Raw genomic sequence first — 17,583 nt, forward strand, 5'->3', positions numbered from 1 at the left:
GAGCCCATAAAGGTTTAAAAGGTAAATTTTCCTCAAAGGCAACCAATCCCAAACTCGACTACGTGATGACAGCTCGGACAGGGAACAGCAGGACCTTCACATGACAGAAGGGCCAGACAAATGCAGGAGACCCAGCGGACAAAGCTGCACACACCACCATAGCCCAGCTCCAGGCTCCAAAAGCAGACGCTTGCTCTCGCCATACCCAGCAGAGAAGGCAGAGCTGCTGGCAAGGGAACCAGGGGCAAAGCTGCGATTCAGCCCATCTTGCTGGCCGACACACGGCAGCAGCCAGAGATATGCCTGGCCCCCTGCGGGGGCACGGGGCGAGACCCCCAGCTGCCACCCCTCGCGTGCTTTCATTTTGCCAGCTCATTTTCAGCATGAAGCAATAGCTACACAACAGATCGCCAGCAGGTCCAGCCTGCACTGCCCAACCCCAGACAGCCCTGAGAGCGTGAGGTACGAACAAAAAAAGCCAGCATTTCCACCAGGGCAGCCACACCACGCAGCACTGGAGCCTCCAACAGCCAGGCTGCTCCTTTGCTTTCCAAACGCAGAACCCCTCGCTCCTGTGATGTGGAGACGGGCTGAGCAGACAGCAGGAGATCTGTGCAAGTTCTCCAAGCGACAGCAACACAAAGGATCAGTCCAGGAGCTGTGCAAGGCAAGCTCAGCAGCAGGAGGTCATCCCAGGCTGCAAAACCCAGCCCGATGGCACAAGAACCGTGGCCACCGCCTTGAACCTCTGAGACCCCAGGCTCCTGCTGTAAGGACACAGAATAAGGTTGGTTTCACTAATAGGAAAACATCCACCCGAGCTGAAATCCCCCGCTAGGAAGAGAGAGGCCCTACCCTTACAGATGGCTCCTGGCAGTGCAAATGCATTTCTTTAAGCTTTATGTATGGTGGGGGGTGAGGCGGGCTGTCACCTCCTGCATTATGCAGCGGCAGACAGGCAGGATGGGTCACTTGTGCACGTTCCCTACATCAAAGAGCTCCTCGGAGCAGGAGGCAAAACAAATAGCTGCAGGGGAAGAAGAGCCAGCTCTGGTTTGAGTGCAAACGCCGCCCTTTATTCTTAAAACCATTACAGGCACTCGCTCTGCAATCTGCTCCCATTACGGGAGCATTTCCAGCTGATTACATGCAATGGAGCAGAGCTCCTACAGCATGGGCTCTGCTTGCTGGCACTGATGACAGAGGATGGAGGGCCAGATCTAAACAAAGCTTAGCTGAAAAAAACGTTAAAAAAAATTCAACCATGAAAACGAGAGCATCTGCAGGGATGAATGGCCAGGAGCTCTGGTTTCTGATGTCTGCAGTGCGAGGGAGCATTCCCCCCTCCGTGCACGGTCCAAGGGCAGCACATTTCTAGGAAGAGACAAAGGAAGAAAGGAAGGTGATACTCAAAAGTCACCACCCACAGGCTCCCCCTGGAGCCTTCACATTTTTGGCTCACCAACATCGCTGTTCCTGAGAAGGGATCTCAGAAAAGATAAGATTTCAGAAGGAAAGAAGGGAAAACGCTCACTGGAGTCGTTTTAAAGGGAGTTTTCCTCTGGTATCTAATGCACACACATGAATTTGAGATGCAGCCTCCACTAGTACCATATTAACTGCATTTCCAAATTGGAATGCCCAAATTTGTCAGGAAGCAAACCTCGACTACCCAATGCTCAGACGTAGCATTTTACCTGAAGCACTGGAGCTGAAAAAGCTGCCTAGCTCTAGGTGGAGGAACTGACCTCCAAGGGACAGGGGAAGTTTGACAACAATTGCTAAAAGCTTCCAATCCTTTTAATGAGCTCGATTCATTGTGAAATTGGTATTTAGCAATTCTCTTTCACATCTGACTGGATGGGTTTCGAAAGAAAATGAACAAAAGGAAGCAAAACATTCCTGCAGGAATTCAATAAAGCCAACAGCATTATGGAAGTCCTATTAAACAGCCCAGAGCTGACGATATTACAGCACGGTGAACTGGAACCAGCAGCACCGCTAAGGTAAGCACTCCTTGCTCTTCATTCGGAGGTAAGCTGTACTGTTGCCACAGTACTTACTGGAGAAGATACAGCTGAAGGTAGGGAAAATGCAGCTAAAAAGAGGGGTAAATGGTTAAAAAAAAAAATAGAAGCGGATGCAGGGAAAATTAGCAGGACACATCGAGCTGGTGCAGGGTCCTGCTGACACAGCAAGGTGCCAGGCGTCCCCTTCCCCAGCACTTCCAGAGAGCTGGCAGCGAGCTGCCTGGGCAGCCACAATTTCCTGATCAGAAAATACCAAAGCAGCTCATGCTGCAGTGCCTAGGCTGGCTACAGCTGGCAAACTTGCCCTGTGCTTCCCTCCCCCCTCTCCTTTCGTGAGAGCTCATTTACCAGGCTACAGAACCCCAAGGGACGTGACAGTCAAGCAGCAGAAATAGAGCAGCGTGTCTCGAGCTGTACCCGTCCATCTGCGCCGCTCCCTTTTGACAGGCAGACTCGCCAAAGGTCCGAGCTTGGAGCAAAAATATCACCAAAAGAAGCTCAGGCAAAAAATACTGGCAGAGAGCACTTCATTCCCAGCGCCTGTCGCTGCCCCACACAGGGAACTGAGGCACTGATGAAGTGCTTGGGGATGGCAGGGCACATTACCCTTGCTGCGTAGTCTGCAACCCATCTATATTTTCATTGTCAAATCAACAGGATTAGATCCGAATTCCTACTTATTCCCAGCACCCACAAGGATCTGACCCCACATCCATCTCAGCAGGGGTTTGGGATTTCTAGCAGGGAGCCTCACACGCAGGAAGGTGATACAAAACACAGACACCTCCTCCTGGTTCATGATGCCTTACATATGTGTTCTGTAGAGAAATTAAACATCCCTCTGTGTTCTCCCCCATCCTTCAGGCCCCAACAGACCCAGACCCCCCCTTGGCCACTGTGTCCCTCGTCCCTTTCATGTCACCAGCGCCTGACCTGGAGCAGACGAGCAGCAGGTAAGCAGGCCGTGCAATGTCAAGGCACAGAAATGGAGCGAGTTACCCCTCCCTACACCAATTACAAGGCAAACACAATTATTTTCTACCAGCAGCTATATCGAGAGTGCGCTTTCTGCCTTAGGGAGACCGTACAAATTAGGCGGGGGCCCACAGAGCGTCCCCGTTCCCTCATGGCAGCGACACGAGGCCTTTGGATGGAGGTGTGCGAGGGCAGGGCGAGGGCACGCGCACGGACCAGGCCCCACAGGGCACCAATACGAGCAGGGAGAAGCACTGAGCTTCAGTAAAAAGCAAATTATTCACTCTATCAAAGCCTGAATGCAACGGGATCGGACAGGAGGCCCTGGAGGAAGGGAGCGTGGCAGAGGAGAAGTCAGAGGCACCGCAACGCCCCCGCTTCAGTGTTTGGGGCCGGCTGCCCTCTGGCCACACCACCACACGGCTTCACCCACAGAGCTCGCTGTAAGCACGAGGCAAATCCCAGTGCCCCGACCTAGTCACAGGTCCCCAGAGGCTGAAGAAGACAGAGCCGAGCCAGAAAGGAACCGCCAACAACGCACAAACGAGGTGGCTACATACCACGGTACTGACTGCAGAGTAAATTCCTTCTTGATGAGCTTTTTAACTGGATGCCCCAAAAGCAAGTAACAGGGAAAGGATGGAGCAAAAGGCAGCAGTGGTAAGCAGGCAAACAGAGAAGTGACCTGTAGGGGCTTCTTGGGAACACTGAGGACACACTGGTCAGAGCGTTGCGATAAGCTCCTGCTCTTTCTTGGCACGCATCAAGCAAACAGAAAGCATCAACTTAAGACTTGCAGGATGATAGTTCTTAAGGAAGCTTAAGAAATCCGGGCTGGGAGCTAAAAGGAACATCCTTTTCCTCCAGGAGCATTGGTGAAATCCGGCCTGCTAAGAAGTAGGCACTGGGACGAGGGGCAGAGGTAGTTTTCTGAACACAGAGAGAGCTCCCATAAGGTTGTCATTACTTGTCTACGCTATCTGCAGGACAGAGAGAAGGTCAGAGCTGAAAAACAGAGGCGTGTAAGTCAGCCAGGCAAAGGAAATGTATTAAATGCCAGGGTCCTTTAGCTGCTAACAGCCTCCGGGGAGCTGCAGGAAGGCCAGGAGGGCAGGCACCGCTCCTGCAGAGCTTGGGGACGGCATCCCTGGCACTGCTGAACGGGCAGCACAACCAACTGCTCTTCCCCACTTTCCCTGCACACCTTCAGCTTCCAGCTCTGCTTTTACCCACCTGCCAGACTTGATTCTGCACACAATGACAAGCCAGCACCATAAACATCCGTCTTCCTCACCAGGAAGACACGCTGTCTATGGGGAACATCTACAACGCAAGATAATGTTTCAGAGCCCTTAAAATATTTCTGCCCGCTTATTTGAAAGTGCACAAAAGCAGTTCTGGGCCGTTTCCTGGTTAAATACAGTTCTCCCAGCCAGGAGCTGCTTCCAGTGGCCCAGCCTCACTTTTTAATGTATGGTATCAATGTATGCTCAAGTCAGACCACCAGATTATAAGCTTATGCAGGGACAAAACTCTCCATTAACTCAACAAGTTGAGGGTCATTGCAACTCCACCCCAGCAAATAGCTGCCTCTCAGCTGTAACAATTCATACCCAGGGTGCAAAGGCATTTCAGACTGCTTCAAAAGCTTTCCCACCACTGACAGCTTCTGAGATGCAAAGCACAAGCTCCTCATGATTTTTAATTTTATTTTATTTTTTTAAAAAGCAGCTCTGCATAGCTATCTTGGAGCAGCACTGAGGACCATTAGATTGTACCCAACTTTCCCAAGGAATTTAAAATAAAAAGCACAAAGTAAGCATGAGAACACTGGGTTTTTAGTTACCTCCAACTCAGATAACATCAAAAACTCAAGTCCCACAAGACAGTTAAGGTCAATGCACAAGAAAACACGCCGTACTGTATGTTTACCCACACGCCATTTAATTGCAACATTTAGCATTCACAGTTTACTTCGGGATTCAAATTTCTTCCATTTGCTAACCACACCTCAAGTGCTGACGTTCACCCTCTTTACCTCTGCATCTGCAGAGCCGGTTAGGGACACCACGAACGAGCAGGCGGCGGAGCCCACATTGCTGCTTCTGGACATGGGAATCAAAGTCAAACAGGGGCAGCTCGGGTTAGAAAAGCCCCAGCCACAAGGATGAGACCACGGGCACTACGATAGTGGTAAGAATAAAGAGGGAGGCTGAGGAGAACAGTGACTTGCCTCTCCTCTGAATGATTCTGAAGCTTTACTTATAAGCTATAGCATCTTTGTGCTCACACACAAGGAGCAACCTCTGCCCACAGCAAACCCCTCCTGCAGAAGCTGTTGCCCTCTGGGAGGAGGCAGACACACACAGAAGGGCTCCTCTGAGCCATTTATGAGCAGCCGGTGGCGACAGAGCAACACCCAATTTGCAGGCAGGCTGCACGGCTTCCACCCAGCTCCGCCACCGAAGCCTTTCTCACCCAGCACAACCACTTCTCACTCCCGCGGGTTAACCTCAGAGACCATTTGCTGTTCTGGAGTGCAGGCTCTGCAGGACACCCAGGGTAAGATTTCTCACCTCTACGACTTATTTCCAGGCTGGAGATGAAAGCAGGAGCGGGCTCCTTCCTGCAGCTCCCCCGCAGCCAGGCCATTGCCAGCACCGACACTGGATGTCGTGTTAGAAGGACGTCCCCCAGGCTGGATGATCCAAAGGCAGCACTGTTTGTTTTAGCCAATTATCCTCGTTTGAGGTCTCTATCATCAGCGAAAAGGAATGCCAAGGACACGGCCTGTTTCACTCTCTGTGAAACAGTTCCTGTTGAGGCTAAAGGAAATACTCCCCACACACCAAACCCAGCACTAAGTGCACGCGCCCTCCAAACTCTGTGTTTTCAGCTGTTTTTAACTGAATGGAGATGAGCCACAGCACTTCAGGCATACGGCTCCAGACTCCGCCAGGCTGAAACAAAGCTTTGAGGAGTCCAGTGTCACAAGAGTAACACAAGCAGTTCTGCATTTCACACAGGTAGTTACTAACAACGCTCCAAGACAACCTGAAGTCATCCTTGGGGGATCACAGGACGAAGCGAGGCCATTTAAACAACTCCTGCAGGTCAGCCAACGCTTTACCAGAACCAAGACAGAGTGCAAAGCTTTCAAGTCTCCACAAGTCAAGCCTTTATCATAAACCTGTTCCTGCCTCCTAAAAAAAAATATGGGAAAATTGTGCTGATTTCCAAAATTAAGAGCAGCGAGGAAGACTCTGGGGACCAGGCTCTGTACCGTCGCATGGGCAGGCTTCAAGCCCTAGCAGGCACTAGCCTCCTTTAATCGGATTACATTTCAAAACCAGGCAATTTACTTCGCGATGCCAAACTTGAAAGGATTTCTCATAGTGCCTTAATTAGGATGAGGCAAAAGTCATTTCACCTAATTTCCAACCCACTTCAATATCAGATTTGAAAGGCCACCTATGACATTTTCAGGCTTGTTTGGCAAAAGAGTCTGAAAAACAACAGGCAATAGGATTAGATATAAATCTGATGAGATAATGTATTTACGTATTATTTATGGCACTCGCTTTTAGACAGGGCTGTGTTCTTGCATCCTTAGCATGCAGCACTACAGACACTTCCTTCTATCTGGAAAAAGCTTGAGGTTTATTTTTAAATTTAATTTCCTTTTAAAAGAAACCATGTGTTTGAATAACAAGGGAAGAGTGCTAATGCAATCTAGGTTTACCAAACCTAAACAACACGAACTCAAGCCCTGACTTTCCTTAAGCTAAACAACCCAGCCTCCCTCGGAGAGCCAGGTTAAAGCCCTGCACACGCACCCCTGCCCTAAAAGCAGCTTTGGTAATTTCCTTAACATCCTGCTCGTTTCAGATGTACGTCCTGATTTCAATCTGAAGCACTCAACAGCCACGCAAGGTGGGATAAATCAAGCCAGGAATGTGTGCATACACACGGTCTGTGTGCTTGGCACCTCAGGGCTTCTCAGACACTTTAAAAGCTCACCTTCCTAAACCACCGGGGAAAGCAGCCACCTTAAGGGTGCTGTCATATACTACAGTCTGCTAAAATTCTCCGTTTAGGCAACAGTAAAGTCAAAACCAACCCAAACACGCACCCAGGACAACTGAAAAAGTTTTAAGCTCAAGCACCTGATCCGGCAGCCTGCGTGCTCTGCACGATTTCCTTCCAGGACAAACATCTGCAGAAAGCTCTGCCCTGGCACTTGTCGCTGTGGAGCATCCAAAGCTCCACGCCTGGTTTGAGTTAAGGGGTGATGGAGAAAATTCAGCTCCAGAATTCAGCCAGACTTCTCAAAGGCCATCTCGCAGTGCACTCCACAGAGCAGTCCCCTGAAAAAACTCAGACATTGCTTGAGGAAGCCGTGCTGATTCGCACAGGCTCCCAGGTCCCGCACACCACAGGGGCCACGTGCGCACCCTCCAGCACTGCTTTCTTCCCTAGCGTAGCCTGCATCCTCCTGCCCTCCCTGCCTCTAATTAAGCATCTCAGTCCTTCATCAGACTATCGAAGATCATTGTTTTGCTGACAGCGGCGGTCCCAGGAGGACTAACATTTCAATTCCTGTTTTTCCCCTCTCTGCGGAGAGCAGCTGTATTAGCTTCTCCAGTCTGTTGCTATAGAAACAAATCAATCCTCAACTGTTTTTGATTTTTACCAGTTTCTGTGAAATAGGATTTCTCATTTCCAAGGCCGAGCCCTGCCCAGGAGCCAGCTCTTCAGGGCAAAGCACAGCGCCACCGCCGTACCAGACAGGGCCAAGAGCCACCACCAGACCCAAAGGCACCTCCTGTACCTCGAGAGGATGCTTCCCCTTGAACTGATCGCCACATCCAGTGTCACGGAGGTTCAGCTTTCTGTGGGACAGCAGAGAGCAGGCTGGAGGATGAGAGAGGTGCTGGAAGGCTCCCCTATCCCTGCTGCAGGCACCCACCAGAAAGCTCGCCCGCTGGGCTGAAGGATCCCCCGAATCGAGCCCCCACAGCCAGCTGAATTCAGCTCGGTGCCAGCTTCCCACAGCAGGCCAAGGGCTGGCCTGGGGGTCGAGGCACCAGCACGCGTTACCTGCTCATGCCAGGAGCTGTGATGGAGGAGCTCAGCCTCCAGGAGCTCGTCTCGTCCTTGTCCAAGTGCAGCTGTGAAAGGGGCTTCACTTCTGGTGTGGGATGGGTGCAGGTGTAACCCGTACGTGTTACCTCTATTCTGCGTCCCATCTTTCACTTCTTTCTTTTCCAGCCTGCTCGCTTTTCCTTCGGTCTGACTAAAACAATGCACTACATTTAAAAAAAAAGGAGCGCTGGATGAGCGCTGTTTCTTGGCTCAGCTGCTCCCAATATATCAAACGCTGTTTTGTACATTCATCTTTAGAAAGTTCAGCTCTCTGCCAAGCAGCCTCAATCAGCCAGAGCAGCGCAGGACCTACGTCACAGCGTGGAGCAGCTCCGCTTCCAGAAATACAGAAATTCCCCAAATTTTGGGGCAGCCCAGACGCAGACAGGGACGGCTGCATGGGGACAGCTGCTCTCCAAAGAGGACAAGAGGGAAGGGGACAGCCTGCCCCTCTGCACCTGCAGCTCTCTGCCATTCCCCCACTGGATCTGGGATCGGGGCCGTTGCACACCAAGTTTTCTGTCGGATCCGCCAGCTGGAGCGATTCACTCTGGCACGGCCCCACAAATACTCGAGTGTGTAACAGGGAACAAAAGCAGGGGAGGACAAGACCACTGCTCTCAGCAGCTAACTGCTGGCTGAGCTCGGTTGTAGCCTTCAAATTTTCCTCCTGAGTGCCAAAACCCATTCCTTAAACATCCAGCATCCAGATGAACTCCACGTAGCTCCTGCCTTCCCAACGCCCCGTGTTCTGGATGCACTCAGACCTGCAGAGATGTTTCTCCAGTTTCGGGCTCTTGGACCAAAGGAACCCTATGGAAACGTCAGCATCTTGTAGCTCGAGTATCTCCTCTTCATTTACTCACAGAGCTGTGGGTTTGGGCCCCAAATTCCTCCACCCAGCTCAGCGGTAGGGTAATGAGGTGGGGCACCCGGCTCAAACAGCCCTAGGGGAATCGCAAGCAGCCTCTCCGTCCACTCCAGTCTCACAAACACCCACTTCACCCAGATAACCACGGACAAATCCCTCTGCACGAACGCACTGAACGCAGCTGCTACTTCCAGCATCAATAAAGCGAGCCCTGAAGTCCTCAAGATGCACATTTTTCAGGACTGCAGCTGGTGTTTTAACCAAACCGTCAGCACTTGGCTCCAAGTGCTCCCATGGGCACCCCAAGCACAAGCCGCCTTCACAGTCCTCAGGTTTCTCACACCCCTTGAGGAGACTCCGGCCAGCCCTCGAGCCAGGCAGATCAGGGCATGAAAATAAGTAAACGCGTGCCACGGATGCATTTTGCTGTCCCTCCTGTAATGGGGCAGAGCACAAGTTGTATAAATGCACTGCTAAGGCTGTAATAAAGCTCCTGGGCAGGAACGTGACCTAGTGCTTGGGAAAATACCCCGGGAGCCATGCCACGTGCCTGCTCGGCTCTGCTCCTGTCCCAGCCTCTGCAGCACAAGGGGATGCTGCGATGATTTGGGTCCTGACACCTGCCAGCAGGGGATAACTGGCTCAGCTCTGACATCTTCAGCACAACCTGACCCGTCCAACATCCTCACACCACATCTTAGCCCCCTGCCTCTCTCTGAGCATTTGGGGTAACCCGTGTGAACATGTGGGTGTTCCTGAACCCTGCTTGGTTTCAGAACGCTCCTGCTGAGCTCTCACAGCAAAGCCAAAATTAGGCTGCTGCCCCCTCATCCTCTGTGTGCAGTAATCAGGCTGGTGCTTCCCGGAATGCCGACGGGCTCAGCACGTGGGCAAAGAGCGAGGGGAAAGGGAGAGCCAGCAGAATTCACCTGGACACCCACCTATGTTACAGAGCCAGCAGCAGGCTGACAAGTGGAGAGCTTGGAGGCCCTGCCTTCCCCGGCAGCGAAGGCACGTGGCTCAGAGGTAGCTGAGATCCCTGTGCCACGCTCAGAGCATTTTCCTGAGGCTGGGGCACTTCGATCGATGCCCATCTGCTGCGTACCCACTCAGCTCAGCTCCTCCAGCATCTCCTGAACATTTTGTTTGCTACCCACACCGAACCAAGCAGGGCTGCTGCCCTCTGCGTGCCTCTCCCTGGGGGCTCGCACACAACACGATGCTCACGTGCGCTCCAGCCTGGGTGTGACACAGAAGCCGAGCCCTACAAAGGGAAACCCGCAGCACGAGCAGCTTCATCGAGCAACGCAGGGCGCTGCTGGTGTGACCCATCCAAGGCCGGGCAGCCAGCTCCTGGCAAGGAAACCCCAACCCTGCCACGAGGCTAATCGCAGAATTGTGCTGACCGAAGCAGCAAAGATGTTCTGAAGCTGAATGAGAAGACAACACAGATACAGAATGCTGAGGGGTCACTGCCAGTGATCGCAGCCTTCCTGAGCTCGTTAGGAAGTGCTCAGGGAACGATTCACAAGAAAGCAGCAGCACACACCTAACGCCCCTGCTGCTCGTACTCCTGGCAGTACCAGCGCTCACGCACCCGATTACAGATCTGTCCTGCTGCAGTGCTCACAAGCCAGGGTGCAAACCCAGTTTACAAGTGTGTGAGATGCTGTTACCACCCCGAGAAAAGTGAAAGTCCCAGCCGTGGTTTCTGCACAGCCCTGGTTTAAAGGAACGCACCAGGAGCAACTTCCTTTTTCTGGGGAAAGATAAGGAAGCGTTTTGTTTTGTGTGCACCTTCACACAGCCCTGGGAGCCCAGACCTTGGAGCAGAGCTGCTGTCCCCGCCACCACCTCAGCTGAACACTGCAGGACTCGCCTCTTAGTCGTGAGCCCTGGCCACACGTGGTGTGATAACACAGCACGAACACACAACCAACAGCCTCAGCCCGACCTCCCGCGTGGCCGTTCCTCTCTTCCCAAATACAAAGCCCTGATTTTTATTTTTTTTAAATAGAAACCATTTTTCCAACTCTAGGCACATCTGGCCTATGGGAAGCTACTTTCAGTGTTTAACCATCTTACTGTGACATCTCCTACACCAAGGCAAGCACCAGGCCCACCCGCTGCACATTGCCTACACCACTTGCTGCAGCTTCTGCGAAGCTACAGCCCCAGCCTTCCCCACACCAGAGGGACACAAAAAGTCCCAATTCACAGCCCAAGCTTCTCCCCGATACACTTACAGGTTACGTACACAATCTGTGGCTCAACAGCAGCCTCAGTTTCCCCTCCCATCAACAAAGGTCCAGTCTTTTGACATCAGTGGAGGAAAATAACCAGCTTTTTCTGCGGGGTTTGGCCGTAGCACAATTCATCGCTCACTGCTACTGGCAAAACCTCCTGAATGCAGCCTGAGCTTCCAGCCACAGATTGTTTCCGTGCTTCCTGCCTCCAGCTTCCCAAAGGAACGGCCAAATAAAAATCAAAATTGTGCAGCCTTGAGGCTGAAGTGCCCCCTAAGACCCGAGGCATGTTCCAGGCAGAGTGAATCCCCTGTGCACACTGCTGGACCCGCTCCGTAGCAGCTGCCCAGGATCCCAATGGTTGCACTATGCTGGTGGATTCAGAGGCCACCCCAACCCCTGGTGAGCCACCACTTCTTTGCCAGCCCCACCAGCTGCTAAGGCAAAAGCCAGAACCCCAGCTCCTTCCCCTCTCCTCCTGCCCACCACCTGCCTCTCCTGGTCGCACCGCCTTTCCACCAGGGTTTATTTCCCTGCCTAATATTTTTAGCGTTACCCCGTGGTACATCAGCCCCCTGGGGAGAGACTTTATCTTTAATTCTACCTCTGCGTTCCCTTCTCATTTGACTTATCACGGTCTATCACGTCTTGCTTCCTGCTTACCTGCAGAAATCCCTGATTTCCTTAGGAGTTGGTGCACGTCTCGCACCCAGAGGGCTCAGCTCGGTGATCTAAGCAGGAAGCACGCAGGCCTCAGACCCTGACAAAGCTCACGTTTAAATCCCAATAAACACGGCGGGCAGCTGAGCTTTGTGATGAAGAACACTTTTCACAGGATTTACTGCTGGGGGCATCTTCTGCGGCTTGTGGACCAGCAGGGAAATGGCACGGGATGATTTATTTGTCCCAGGCCAGGCCGGTTCCCCAGCTCAACACAACTCCGACCACACGTGATAGCAGGAACCATCCTGCACCAGGCCTAGCAGCAGGCATTTCCTAACCCAAATTGTGGTTTTGGGACACCTGAAATGCTGTAGGACTGCAGAGGAAAAGCAGGGCTCAGCGCCTCAGTAACCAAGATGGAATTTCGAGAGCTTCGAGTTGTCCCTGCTACAGAACGGGAACCGAAACACACCGACATCAGGGATCCGAAATCAGACGGAGAAAGGAGAAGGGAGCTGCCAGCCCAGCCCAGCCCAGCCCTTGCTGCCCAGAACAAGCTCCAAGGGGCAGAGCACAGCTCCCAGCTCCCTTATCGGGGGATTTCTGTCATTATTTAAGCACAGCATCCCGATGATCATTAAAGCCAGCTCCAGAAGCGCCAGCCATCAAAATGACCGCACAAAAAGAGGAAGGCAGCCAAAAGCCGCTGGAGGAAGGGAAAACACAAAACAGAAGCGACCCAGGGCAGGTCTCCCCACCCCAGGGGAGGCGCAGGAAAGCCTTGGCTTCCCTCACCCTGCCCGCCCCCAACAGGGAGCACCCTCACCTTCCCTTACAGACCCTCCTCCTGCCCCACAGGCTCTGAGGAGCAGCCGAGCACGTGCCACGAAGCCGCTTTCTGCAGGTGCCCGACCACGCAGCGCTGTTTGGCCGGCCCAGGCAGCTCGAGGCCGTTTTGCCAGAGGCTTGAAGCAGGACCTGCATCTCCACAGGGGACGCTTCTGAATGCTTCCACCTTGTACCCTAAATTCTCTGAGATACAAAGAGGTTCCTGCCCTGGATAGCTGCTTTGCCATTTCTTCACCTGCCAGCACCAAGAGCACCTCCTGTATGCAGCTTTCCTGCTCCGCAGTCTCCTAAGGAGTCAACCACCAAGCGGCCTTAGCCTTCCCCACCAATTTACATCTTCCATTAATCCTTCCACTTCATTAGCGCTGCAACGTTCCCTGGGCACACGTCCAGTCCATATTTATTGTTTTTAATTTCAAAAATGCACCTAATCACCATCAGGAAAAAAAAAAAAAATCAAGGTAGAGGAGTAAGACTTCAGAGCAAACCTTTCAACTTCAAAGTTCCTCCGAAGCCTTCCCGACCTGTCACACGTCAGTGCCACATGGAGGGATGGCAGGGGCAGGAGGGACGGCAGCACACGGGCTGCTCACTGCCACCTCCCTCCCCATCACCCTGTAATTCCCCGACCTTTGTCTCTGCATCGGGCGGCGGGCAGACGAAATTTCACGTTCCCTCTTCCCGAGCCCTTGAAGTTATTTTGGAAGGAGCACGGAAAGGCAGGGTCAGCGCTAATTAAACACCTCAGGACTCATTGCAGCACCCTCCCTGCCCCTGGGAAGCAGGGCACGGTGTCAGGGTGCTCCGGAGGAACGAGGACAGCAGCGACGGGCTCAGCACCGGGGCAGGAGCCGATCCCACCCCGTGCAGGCAGGCCGGCCACAGCAGAGACGGGTGACACGTGCAGACGACTGCACACATTTTTTCCCCGACACCGAAAGCTGCTTTGAAACTCAAGTCTGGCTTTTTTCTCCTTTTTTTTTGTGTTTTTTTTTTTTTTGTTTTCTGGAAACTCGATCCCCAATGGAATCAGCAACACGCCATCTGTTGCTGCCGTAGCGAGGAGGCACGGAGAAGCGCGGCTGCTAACACGAGTTGTACAGGCAGCGCTCGCACGTCCCGGAGCCATCTCCTTGTCGCAGCAGCACGCTCAGCAGTTTATTACCACCGCACGAGCCGTGCAGACCGAGACAACGCCACGGAAACACGGGTTGTGAGCAGCGCCCAGCCTGTCCCAAACAAGAGCCAGGCTTCTCGCCGCAGGTCGATTTAGTGGCTGCTTTTCTCCAAAAACCTTGTCGCTGTAAAACAAGCACACGTCTCCTCACGTGGAGTCATTCAACCCAAAGGGAAAGCACAACACGCTGACAGAGCGCTGCAAACAACCAGAAAGCCTCCAAATTGCCCAAAGCCCCTTTTCCACGCCTAACCCACATCGTGGGCCCCAGTCCTCAGAGGGTCCCTGGGTGCCACCACCTCAAATCTCTCCCTGCGGTGAGCGCGGGCTGCCCCTGTGCCACTCCCCGGGGTTTATAACCGCCGGGCAGCCGGCAGCTGCTTGTGCAACCGTGGTGCAAAGGTCGGGATCCACACGGGCACAGCAACCCTCGTAAGCCAAGGGCTGCTGCTGCAGATGCTGCACGGCAAGTCGGGGAGTGCGTGCTGCAACTGCACCCAGCACCACAACGATCCCCACCACGTCCCAGTGCCAACCCAGAGGCATTTCAGGCAGCCGAGTTAAGGAACACAACAGCTACAAGTGCCAGCTGTGACATTCGCCGTCCTTCAGACGCGCACCTACACGGGACACTGCATCTCCAAGCAAAAAGCCGCTCGGCCTCCAGCCTGCCTGCTCCACGGATCAGCCGGGAGCGCGAGCAGTCGTCTTACCGGAGGGAAAAAAGGTGGCCAGCATCACCACACATTGCCTGGGAGCGTGGCGGAGCTGTTAGAACAAGAGGTTGATAACACTCGTGGTGTGTATTTAACTCAGCTGACCCTCTCCACTTTATCTAAACAGCCTGCGAGTACATCCATCTTCTGGCGCAGACAAGCCCGGAGCGTTCGCAGCAATTTCCCCACTCCAAACGAGGGCTTGGAGCGTTCAGTATATTAAAAAGGACTGCATTTTGACCCAAGAGCACATCTGCATTTCAGAGAAGCAAACGAAGGCACCAGGACTGCACGAGATACCCGTGTCGGTGCATCACAGCCACCCGGCTCAGAGTGCAGGAGCAGATTTCTGATGCGGGTATGTGAAAGGAAAAGCAAATTTGGCTACAGAGAGGTGAGGGGCACAATCCTGGACAGCGGGGCCACACAGCGATGGTGTCGCTCAGAAACGGGCTCACACCTCCTCCCTCCTCCCCGCCGTAAACAAGTCGCTCGGGGAACAGGACCAGCCGCATTGCCAGCCCGAACACACCAGCGAGGGGGTTCCTTGGGAGATGCCGAAAAAACGGGGAGGGGAAAAGCCCTAACAAAGGTGTGAGGGCTGCAAAAAGGAGCCAAGGACACGGCACCGCACTGCAAGCGCTCCGGCAAGGGGCTGTGCCCCCACCTGCTGGCTCAGCACCCAGCACAGCCGCCCCCCGAGCGGCCGCCGGGGTTTAAGAGCCGCAGCGCAAGCGATGGAAACGGCTCAAAAAGGGCGAGCGTGCCCCGGGAGGTCGCCTTGCGGGGTGCTCAGCCGCATGCCTGCCCCCAAAAATTCACCCAGCGGCTGTCCCTGCCGCGGGAAGCCACACACGGGGACAGCAGCCCCTGCCGGCACCCTAACCCCAAGGTTGGGACCCCAGCACGCGGCGCTGTCCCAGTTACACCAGTCTGCAGCCACCAGCAGCGCCCAGCTGAGCCCCCCAGGGATGCCAGCACCAAGCCCCGGCCCCCCCGCTGCAGCCTCACCTCCCACCCACGGGCTGCAGACCCCAGGGGCTCCGCTCCCAGCCCCTCCTCCTCGTGCCCTCGGCCCCACAGGCAGCACCGTCCCCTATTCCCATCCCCTTCGCCCCTTCCCCCCAGCCCGTATCCGCGTCCCACAGGGCTCCAGCCCATGCTGCTTGGACGTCCCCTATCCCACAGCCTCCCACCCACACGCTCCATCCCATGAGCACATCCCAAACCCACGGCTCCAACAGCTCCTCCCTGTCCCACAACCCCTGCCTCGAGCCCCCAGCACCCCATACCCTTTACCCCAGTCCCACATCCCCAGCCCCGGGGTCCTACAACCCCACAAAGCCCGGCTGATGCCTTCCAGCCCCACACCTCCTGCCCCAGGGTGTTGATATCCCTGCCCCAGGGTTACCTCACAGCCCCACAACACCCCAAAACCCACATTTCTTACCTCCCTCCCCAAATCTCCCGCTGCGCAGCCCTTCAGATCTCCCAGCCACATAAACACCCCCAGCGCTGTGCCCCTAAAGCTGTCCCCAGTCTGCACACCCCAATTCCTTCTCCATGACCCTACAGCAGCCCCGTAACTCTAAATCCCCACAGCACTCCCATGGCCCTACAGGAGCCCCACATCCCCCATAACTCTAAGCCCCCACAGCCCTCACTACCTCGCTCCCAGACCTGGAGCCCCCCACCCCACAGCCCTTCCTGTATCGTCTCACCCCTCACTCAAAGCCCCCTACAACCCCTCCATCCCCTGGCCCTAAAAACGCTTCCCTTCTGCCCCAAACCCACTGTCCCTTACCTGGGGTCCCCTCCCCATATCCCCAACTCCTGAGCCCAATGCCCCCAAGGTCTCACCGATCCCACACTGACCCCAGAGGCCCCCACAACCCTCCAGAGCCCCCTATAGACGACCACAGCCCTACAGATCCCCCCACAACACCCTAAAGCCCCCTATAGCCGACTACGAACCCCAGAACCCCCTAGAGCTGACCACCGACCCGTAGAGCCCACACCATCCCCCATAGCCCCCCACAGCCCCACAGAGCCCCCCACAACACCCTATAACCTCCTACAGCCCCCAGAACCCCCTAGAGCCGACCACCGACCCCTAAAGCCCCCACACGGGCCCCACAACCCCTTATAGCCTCCCACAGCCCCCCAGAGCCCCCCACAACCCCATAGAGCCCCCTAAGGTCCCCTATAGCCCCCCAGAGCCCCCTAGAACCCCTCACACCGACCCCACAGCCCCCACATGGCCCCTTAATGCCCCCATACAGCCCCCCCAGCCCCTCAGAGCCCCCCAGCCCCTCACCTCAGCAGGCTGGACAGGGGGTGCCCCACTCCTCCTCCTCCTCCTCCTCCGCCACCCCCGGAACCTCCACCGCCAGCACCGCCACTGCTGCTGCTGCCGCCACCTCCTCCTCCTCCACCTCCTCCTCCTCCTCCCCCGGAGCCGAAGCCGGAGCTGAGGCGCTTCCCCGACAGCAGCTTCTCCACGGCGGGCAGGTTCCCGGTGCGGGCGGCCTCCAGCAGCTCCTGCTCCTTCCCCATCGCCCGGCACGGCCCGGCCCGGCCGCCGCCTGCCCCCCCCCCCCTCCCCGCGGCCCTTCCGGGGCGGGGCCGGGCCGGGGGCGGGGCTGTGGGGCTGAGGGGAGGCCCCGCCCCCGCCGCCAGGTGCTGCTTTCATTTTTTGTTATTTTTTTTTGTCGTTTTTTCGAAAATCCTGCGGCCCTGGGAAAGTCCTCCAGGGTCACCTGCTCCAAGCACCCCCCCACCACTGTCCCCACCGAGCCGTGTCCCCAAGCACCAGCCCCAACCTCTCCTGGAGCCCCCCCAGGGACGGGGACTCCCCCACCTCCCTGGGCAACCCGTCCCAACGCCTGCCCGCTCTGTCTGAGCAGAAATG

The 17,583-nt window shown here is 55.0% G+C and overlaps 1 protein-coding gene across 17 annotated transcripts in view; it reads right to left on the reverse strand.

The window, feature by feature from the left end:
* The window catches only part of ANKS1A (ankyrin repeat and sterile alpha motif domain containing 1A), a 106,480-nt gene extending 89,239 nt beyond the window's left edge, over positions 1-17,241 (reverse strand). For 16 of the 17 annotated variants that reach the window (XR_014685772.1, XR_014685773.1, XM_084497988.1 and 13 more), the window contains exon 1: positions 16,990-17,241. Coding sequence is in view for 15 of the 17 variants with exons in the window: in XM_084497988.1 (XP_084354114.1) it covers positions 16,990-17,228 (239 nt within the window). In the remaining 2 variants the exon portion in view is untranslated. Of the gene's footprint in view, positions 1-14,972; positions 15,002-16,989 lie in introns of those variants that run through there. The other variant, XM_084497992.1, reaches the window with a different exon arrangement.
* Between the last annotated feature and the right edge of the window lie 342 nt (positions 17,242-17,583).

Source organism: Aythya ferina (genome assembly GCF_964211825.1).
Source record: "Aythya ferina genome assembly, chromosome: 25".
NCBI lineage: Eukaryota > Metazoa > Chordata > Aves > Anseriformes > Anatidae > Aythya > Aythya ferina.